The sequence below is a fragment of the Antrostomus carolinensis genome, unplaced genomic scaffold, assembly GCF_000700745.2.
Source record: "Antrostomus carolinensis isolate BGI_N321 unplaced genomic scaffold, ASM70074v2 scaffold4413, whole genome shotgun sequence".
Lineage (NCBI taxonomy): Eukaryota > Metazoa > Chordata > Aves > Caprimulgiformes > Caprimulgidae > Antrostomus > Antrostomus carolinensis.
In genome coordinates, this window is record NW_010302996.1 from 10,118 (window position 1) to 19,062 (window position 8,945).

At 43.0% G+C, this 8,945-nt stretch overlaps 1 protein-coding gene across 1 annotated transcript in view; it reads left to right on the plus strand.

Annotated features, from left to right (window-relative positions):
• Positions 1–8,945, plus strand: part of GPLD1 (glycosylphosphatidylinositol specific phospholipase D1) — a gene marked incomplete at its 5' end in the record, with an annotated part of 20,791 nt that overhangs the window by 9,309 nt on the left and 2,537 nt on the right. Inside the window, 9 exons of the mRNA XM_029084000.1 lie at positions 1–97; positions 1,473–1,659; positions 2,960–3,070; positions 4,125–4,199; positions 4,620–4,776; positions 6,797–6,938; positions 7,707–7,806; positions 7,901–7,994; positions 8,559–8,735. The exon at positions 1–97 is cut by the window's left edge and continues 37 nt beyond it. Coding sequence (XP_028939833.1) covers positions 1–97; positions 1,473–1,659; positions 2,960–3,070; positions 4,125–4,199; positions 4,620–4,776; positions 6,797–6,938; positions 7,707–7,806; positions 7,901–7,994; positions 8,559–8,735 — 1,140 coding nt within the window. The remainder of the gene's footprint in view (positions 98–1,472; positions 1,660–2,959; positions 3,071–4,124; positions 4,200–4,619; positions 4,777–6,796; positions 6,939–7,706; positions 7,807–7,900; positions 7,995–8,558; positions 8,736–8,945) is intronic.

Below are 8,945 nucleotides of genomic sequence, written 5' to 3' on the forward strand. Positions count from 1 at the left end.
GGAGAGCGTTGGCAGCTACACGTCAGGAATCCTCTAAGCACATCTCCAAACCGGCAGCTTCCTATTTTCTGACTTCACCCTATGCTAGACTTGGATGGTTGGTAATTTTTTTTCATCCCACTGCCCTCTTAATTTCTGAAAATTTTGAATTCTCACTGAAATATTAATGTTTATTCTTTGGATACTTCTTAAAGGTAACAGTCCAAATCAATTAGTGGTACGTCAGGAATCCTCTAAGCACATCTCCAAACCGGCAGCTTCCTATTTTCTGACTTCACCCTATGCTAGACTTGGATGGTTGGTAATTTTTTTTCATCCCACTGCCCTCTTAATTTCTGAAAATTTTGAATTCTCACTGAAATATTAATGTTTATTCTTTGGATACTTCTTAAAGGTAACAGTCCAAATCAATTAGTGGTACAAATCTGGCTGAATGGCTTATACTGTCTGGCCAGAACAACAAGTTAACCCCTCAAACCTTTCTTTCAGATGTTAGTGTAGGCCTCTTTGTGTTGGTACTGAATAGAACTGTGTCAAGAGCGAAATTTCCATTCAGATGTGAATTCTGGTCAGATAAGCTCTTTCTTTGGAAAGGTTGTCTTGTCATTTTTTTTACCTTCTCTTGTTAGTGAAGGAACTCAGTGCTCTGTGTGTGATCAAGCTCAGAGTGGAAGGAACTAAAATCAGACTAGTTCTAGTCAGCTCTAGTTCTGAACAGTATAGAAACACTGTTGTCCTTTTTTGGTTATTGGTTGATGTTTGCGTGGAATTAATTGTCTGATTGATCCCTGATGGTGCCTATTGATTGTTCTTGGAAACACCACAGGACTAGTGGGGAGTTCAAAGGTAGATTCAGGACACAGGAAGAGGCAAGTTCTCTCTCCTTGCCAGAGAAGTTCTAGCTTTACCTGCAACAGAGAAGGGCAATAAAATAAAATTGCATTGCTGCTCATCTTTGGGGCTTCTGACTCAAAAACTGAAGATGTAATTCCTGAGTTTAATTCACACCAGCCAATTAGCAGTAGTTAGTTCTTTTTTTCTCCATGTTCCATCTCTAAACTTCAACATGTTACTGAGACCTGTGATCCCTTTGGTTATCTACTGTTAAGTCCATCAATTAAATCAGAGGTTCAATTAAAAAGATACTGAATTTCATGGTTTGTATTCTTTGTCATATGCAAGCAGCCCTTTTTCATGCTCCTTGCTCTGATTGCTCTCAGGTGCCTTGTGTCTGTAATTCAAAAGCAGTTCCTACAAATGTTAGATGAATCTTCAAGGCTCTGTTTTTACTTAATTCAAGAAAACAAGTATCAGATATATAATATGAAAAGTACTGTGAATATTTTTACAAAAACAGGTGGAGAAAGTCAGGTCTTGGTTTACCTGAAAGAAGTATAAGTATTTGTTTTCTGCTAACGTTGTGGTTGTCTGGAAGGTAATGCTGTAATTTTGTTGACTCTCTGGCTGTACAGGGCAATGATCTCAGCTGACCTAAACCAGGATGGATTTGAAGATCTGGTGGTTGGAGCACCAGGGTACAGCACACTGGGCCATGTTCAGATAGGACGGGTCTATGTGGTCTACAGCAGCCAGGCAGGTTTGCCACCAGAGGACATGGATCTGGATGAGAAAGCAAACCAAGTACTACAGGGTCATCAGGTGATGAGACAAGTCAGATATTTGTCAACTTTTTTTTTTTTTGCCTGAAAATGTGGTCAATTTTGACTGAGCAACAGTATCATTAATATCTATGAGGATTGGTCTGGGTCTCTTCTCTCAAGTAACAAATGATGAGAGGAAATGGCCTCAAGTTGCACCAGGGGAGGTTTAGATTGGATATATTGGGAAAAATTTCTTCCCTGCAAGAGCAGTCAAGCACTGGAACAGGCTGTCCAGGGAGGTGGGGGAGTCACCATCCCTGGAGGCGTTAAAAAACATGTAGACATGGCACTTGAGGACATGGTTTAGTGGGCACAGTGGTGGTGGGTTGATGGTTGGACTTGATGATCTTGGAGGTCTTTTCCAACCTTAATGATTCTATGATTCCATGAAATGTTCATCCTGCTAAAAGGGTGTCATATGCTTTTCAAGAAAAATAACTGCTGCTTAAGTCACAGGGATAATTAGCAATGGTGATCTGTGGTTTCACTTTTATTACTGTACCAGGTAAGTGGATATTAGAACATAATTTGCCCTCGAGTAAAACTCAGGTAGTGTCTCTGTAAGTCACAGTATAGCTCATTCGGGTCCCTGCATTTAAGAAAATAACTGTGACTTTCCTTTTTAATCTAAAATTATTAATTAAATATAAGTTTCAATTCCTTTGAAGCTACTTTTTTTTTCATTAATTGATAACTTCTCACAAAACCATTGTTTGTCTATGCTAAGAGTACACATTATTTAAAACAAAACAAAACAAAAACCAGAGAAAACTGAGAAGCAGGATCAAATTATCTTTTTGAGTAATAAAGGTGATCCTCTGTAGAAAATGTGTTCATTCACCAAGAAGAGAATAGAGAGAGAGATGAGATACATCTCCTTTTCATCTGTTCCTGGGATTATAAACTATGGAGTAACAGCTGCTGTCTTCTTACAGGGTGTTTTGGTAGTTCACAGCTATAATGCTGTTAACAGCAAAGATCAGAAGCTGAACATGAGTGGTGCACTAGGCTCAAAAGAGGAGATCGCAGAGCAGTGCCAGGTCGTGTTCAGATATCTTGGGTTTTAGCACCCCCACACCCTCCCATGGAACAGTTTACTCCGAGTTACTGTATTTAGCGTGGCAGTTATTCCTTGGGAGAACAGTGACACTAAGAAAAGCTTAGGAATTGTGGGGAGAGATTTTTGTCATCTCTGTTTCCAGTTCTTCCCTGTGCTGTGAGTGCAAATGTGCATTAGGTTTGGATGGCTTTGGCTTTAAAACATGTGATTTTCCTGAGAGCAATCCCTCTTCTTTTAGCCTTCAGGAAGATTTGGTTCTGCCTTGGCAGTCCTGGACTTCAATGAGGATGGAGTGCCAGATCTGGCAATTGGAGCACCTTCTGTGGGATCTCAGTTTCTCACTTACAAAGTAAGCCACACATATGGGTTTGTCAGGGTTGGGTTTTTTTCCCTCCAAACAGAACATTTGGATTGATACATATTTTTTTTAGAACAGCGAAATGAGAGAATTTCTGTTGTTCCTCAAGGTGCCACTGTAAAGAGAGAATTTCTGGTGTTGCTCACGGTGACTTTGTCATTTAAACACAAAGGTCTGTAGCCTTTGTGAGCACTCTGACTAGAGCAATGACAGCTGTCTGTGTTTCTCTTTCAGTGGCCTTTTTGCACATAAGAAATCCAAATCAGATTGCAACTTTGCAGCACTGATGTGCTGGAAATGTAAGGAGCCATTCATGAAATACAAGTGTACCCTTTTTATTTAGGAACAAAATGTCTGGAAGGCACCTCATGGGGCAGTGAGCCTGTGAGCTGTCACAGGCCAACAGATGATATCTAAAATGTGATAGAAATACAGACATATCTACTAAAATAATCAAGTTCCAGAGGCTTAATGACATGCAGCCTACCAGATAAACCCATGTAATGGGCCCTGAGTATTTTCAGCCCATGTGAACTGAGAGGCAAAATGTTTCCGTTTAAACCATGTCCATTAAGCTTAAAACTCTTCAGCATTTCAGATACTAACTAACTTAGCTGCCTAAATAGGAATTTAAATGCATTTATGTAGCCCCATTAGCTTGGAAAATATCACTCACCTGTTATGCCTGGCACTGTGTGCCACTGCATTAAATAATTGTTAACAAAATCTGAGGCACCTGAAGGTGTGTGTAACAAATGTGACGTACAGTGTCCTGTCCTTGCTCCTTCCCCGCAGTATGATGACGTACTTCTCTGTACTCCTCTAGTTTGCTGCCTGGTTATAGCAGTCCCCATTACAGCCCTGGGTATTTTTAGATTTGGGGTGGAAAAAAAACAGTACTATGAGAAGGCTCTGACAGGAAAAAATGCAGTTGTATTAGTAGCCCTCACAGAACTGTTTCACTCCTGGTGCTTTGTCTTGGATTTCATAGTTGATGTTGACGTGCAGATGCTCTCACACTGTATTTGCTTTCCCTGCTGTTTAGGGTGCTGTGTACGTCTATTTGGGCACTGAGGGAAGAGGCTTGGCATCTCAACCAAACATTACCATAACTTGTCAGGTATATTGATCAGGTTAACACAAGGGCTACACAAGCAGGAGGTGAGATAAAGGGGAAAGGGGTTTGTAGGCTTAAAAAAAACCCCAAACAAACAACAGTGTTAAAAATCAAACTTCTAATTGGAAGGGAATTTAGACTGATGGGGATGGTGCAAGCAGGTGCTTGCCTGGGGTGGTTTTATGTGGGACAGAAATTTGTACTCCAGTGCAGGGGTGGGCAGCAGGGTGAACAAAAAGATGCATCCTCAAAAAAAACAAACAAACAAACAAAAACAACCCAACCCAAAGAAAATAAAGTTGAAGCCAGGAAGTGGGAGGGTAATTTGATCAGAAACAGACAAAGTTAGCTCTTCAGCTCAATTTTGTTACAAAATTGGTGGTTTCAGTTCCATTTCAGGCTTAAACTAACTGTTTATTGCAGTATTCCTACTGTAATCTTGGTTGGTCCCTCCTGGCAGCAGATGTTGATGGGGATGGAAACGCTGATCTGGTTGTGGGCTCTCCCTACGCACCTGGTGGTGGGCAGCAGAGAGGATTTGTGGTTGCATTTTACTCTTATTTCAACAGGAGTGACCAAGGTAATACTTCTTGAGTAAATTAACCCTCCCATGTTTTTGTAGAATCACAGAATGTTTTGGGTGGGAAGGGACCTTCAAAGGCCATCTAGCCCACCCCCCTGCAGTGAGCAGGGACATCTTTACTAGAGCAGGTTGCTCAGAGCCCCGTCCAACCTGACCTTGAATATCTCCAGGGATGGAGCCTCCACCATCTCTCTGGGCAACATGTTCCTATGATCTACCACCCTCATACTGAAGAACTTTTCCCTAATATATGTGACTGTTCATTTGTTCCTCATTAACTGTAGGATAATTCAGGTTCAAAAGGATCTCGGGAGGTGTCTAGTCCAGCTTCCTACTCATAAGAGGGTAGCTATGAAATCAGAGCAGATTGCTCAGGGCTTTACCCAGTTGGCTCTTAAAAACCTCCAATGACAGAGATCTCATGGCCACCCTGGGCAGCTGTTCCACTTCTTGGCTGTCCTCATAGGGGAAAAAATGTCTTGTTACAGCCAGTACAAACCTCTCTTGTTTCAGCTTATGCTCATTGTTTGTTGTCCTCCTACCACACGTAGTGAAGTGTGGCATGGAGGGCATTGAGTACCCCAGTACACTGGGAAGAGCCTGGCTCTGTCTCCTTCTTAACCTCCTCGTAGGCTGCTGTTAGGTCCTCTCAAAACCTTCGTTTCTCCAGGCTGAGTAAGTCTTGGTCCCTCAGTCTCTGCTCACAGTGCAAGTGCTCCAGCCCCCAACCATCTTGGGGGCCCTCCACTAAATTTACTTCAGTTTATCAACATCTTTCCTAGTTTGTGGAGTCCCAAACTGAACGATGGATTTATAGGTGTGGTCTAAGGAGCAGTATAGGGGGAATAATCACTTCTCAGGGTATCTTTGCCATGCTCCTGCTATATAAAGCCTGGGATGCTCTTGGCCATCTCTGCTGTCAGAGCATCAATGCTCAGCTCTCTGCCCACCAGGATCTCCAGGGCCTTTTCCCACACGCTGCTCCCCAGCCGGTATCGTTGCCAGGCTGTCTCCTTTCCCAGGGGCAGGGCTTTGCATTTGTCCAACAAAATCCATTTGTTGGACTTTGTGAGGTTCCAGTCAGCCTGTTTCCCCAGCCTTTCCAGATCCCTCTTGAATGATGCCCTCAAGTGATAGCCCGGTCTCCTGTCATCTGCCAACTTGATGAAGGGGCACATTGTCACCTTCTCCAGATCAGTTGTTAAAGTGTTTAAGAGAAGGAGTCTGAAGACAGACCCCTGAAGGCTTCACCTCTCACAGGCATTCAGCGTATAACCCGCGCACTGCTGCCCTGTGAGGTGATCATCTCATCCAGGTTCTCCCCATCTAGTTGTCCACCCATCCAACCTGCAGTATCCAAGCTTGGATACAAGAACATCTTGGGAGACAGCGTTGAAAGCTTTGCCAAAGCAAGGGATTCAACTGTGTGTTGGTGGTACCAGGGCAGGCTCACTGGGCTTTCTTAGAAATTTGCAAACTTCCACTAATGCTTAATTTTTGTAGCTTATTCTACTTCATGTAAAATTGGAAACCACAAGGAAAATGGGTTTCCAAACACTGCTGACTGACATTTCTGCAGAACTAAAACACAGCACGAATTATTTGAATTAAAACCAGAATTCTTTGAAGCTGCCTCACCCCCCATCCTTGTAGAGTTGTAACTCTACAACTCATCCTTGTAGACTTACAGGTTCTGATAAACAGTTTCGGTGTTGTCCTGTCCTGAAGAAGGTGTCACTACTCTAACCAGGCTTGACTGATGGCTTCCATGATGTTTTGTGTAGGCTGCTGCAAGGATTTAGAGGCAGGCTGTGCTGAACAGAGGCTTTCACCAGCCCACAGAGCTGCAGGCTGAGCACACAAAGTTATCAGGAACTGCTGTCACATCATGAATGATGTATTTCTGCTTATAGAAACTCATCGTCACGGGATGAAATAGTGGAGGATTGCTGATGGATTTTTTTGTTTCTATGCCAGGGTATTCCAAGGTTTAATTCATATTTTTGTGGTCTGCCAGGACTTCTGTCAGTGGAGGATGCCAACTGGATGGTGAAGGGGGAAGAAAACTACGCTTGGTTTGGATTTGCGCTTGACAGCTGCCGGGTGGAGAACGTAACGTTGCTGCTGATCGGGAGCCCTACGTGGAAGAGTTGTGCTGGGTGTGTGGTGGCTGACAGCTCCCTTTTCTCCTCTGTTCTGCCCCACTTCTACACAGAATCACAGGATGTTGGGGATTGGAAGGGACCTCCAAAGATCATCTAGTCCAATCCCCCTGCCAGAGCAGGAGCCCCTGGATGAGAAGCAGGAGCCCCTGGATGAGAAGCAGGAGCCCCTGGATGAGAAGCAGGAACCCCTAGATGAGAGTGGTTAAGACTTGTAATAGATCAGACTTCCAGCTTTTCAGGAGGTTTCCTCTTTATCTTCAGAATATTTTTATTAAGTTCATATTTTTAAGCCTTGATCCTCCCTCATGAAGGGGGATGTGTGTGTTTAGACCCTCTGTAGGAGAGGGTCTTTGTTATTTAGAGACGCTTAAGAATTTGTTGGGGTTTTTTTGGGAGGGGGAGAAGGGGCAGAAAAATCCGAGCAGGTAAACATGTTTAAAATATAAACATATAAAAAACATTTTTAAACATGCTTAAAATATAAACATGCTATAGATAGGACTTTGAGATAGCATTTTTAAAAGCCAACCAAACACAAAAATGTATTTAGTGGTAAAAGAAGTGGACAGACAGACCAAGCCTGTGCCCTGAATGTCTTCTGACTAGCTAGAACAAGAATTACTAAAATAGATTTTTAGAATTTGGCAGCCACTATTATTCCAAACTAAAAGGGGAAAAATATTTTAAGAGGATCAGTGATCCTGGCTGAATGCACAAAAATATGTAGTTAGATAAAAATGTATTTTTGCATTGTAATTCAAGCTGCAATCCCTCCTCGTCGGGTGCCAGGCGGAGCGTTGGGAAGGTGTATGGGTACAACCCACCAAGCACAGAGTGCTGGTTTGCAGTCACTGGAGACAAGGTGGGGCTCCTTCTATACTATGAAACCTTACCAATAATTTGAAATAAAGTGATATTCTGTAGAAATGACACAAGTGTTTTAAACAATCTACCAGGCGATGGGCAGAATGGGTTTGTCTCTGGCCAGCGGTGTGATGTCTGTGGCTGGGATCACGAAGCCAGTTTTGGTGGTGGGTGCACCTACTGCAGGTAAGTCCTTCTGCAAACTGGAAACCATTTCTGCTTTGGGGCATCTGTTTCGGTATGACTGGAGGTCAGATACAAAGTTAGAAGTTAGAAAAGGGACCTTTTAATTGCCACATAATTAAAAATAAATTAGAAATAATCACTGTGATCACCTACAAGTGTCTTACCTGCAGAGTCCCCCGTACTATGCCTCAGCGTCAGTGGGTTTTTTTCTTTCACTAAATTAGCTTAGCAGCATTATTTCCTTGATTTGTTAGGAGACTGCATGTTTCTTGGAATTAAAACAACAGAGTATTTTGTCCTTACTCTGGCAGGAGGCCATAAAGGAGCAGGAAAGTCAAAATGTAGAACTCTCTCTTAACTGGAATGCGTTTTCACCTTGCTGCTATTGCTGAGAGATTGTTTCTATGCTAGTTAGTGTTGATGTTGTTTGATCTTCCTCAGAAATGCTATTAATTTTGTCTGTGTGATGTAAAGCCAGCATTACCTGGTGTTCTTTGTTCCTGACCTGAGTTCCTGTGTCTGATGCTCAACTTCTGTTGCTGCTTTTCTTTTTTTTTTCCCCAGATAGCCTGTCTAGGGTTTCATTTCTGTCCTCAGTGCTGCACCAGGCTGGGCTGGCTCTGGTGTATGATCTGACAGACAGCACCAAACCTTCCTTGCTCAGCACGTTCAGTGGGGACAGGAGGTTTTCTCGCTTTGGAGGAGACGTATATTTAAGTGACCTGGATAATGATGGACTAGGTAAAGCTTGATGAATCGAGATCAGAGGTGAAATGGGAAGACTGGTCACCTACATACTCATACAAGGGCTAAACACCGGTCTGCTTCCTCAGTTGAATTGTACAACTATTCCGTTGTGCCTCGGGGGGAGGCATCTTTCTAAAAGTCATAGAATCCCAGAATGGTGGGGTTGGAAGGGACCTCAGGAGATCATCCAGTCCAACCCCCCTG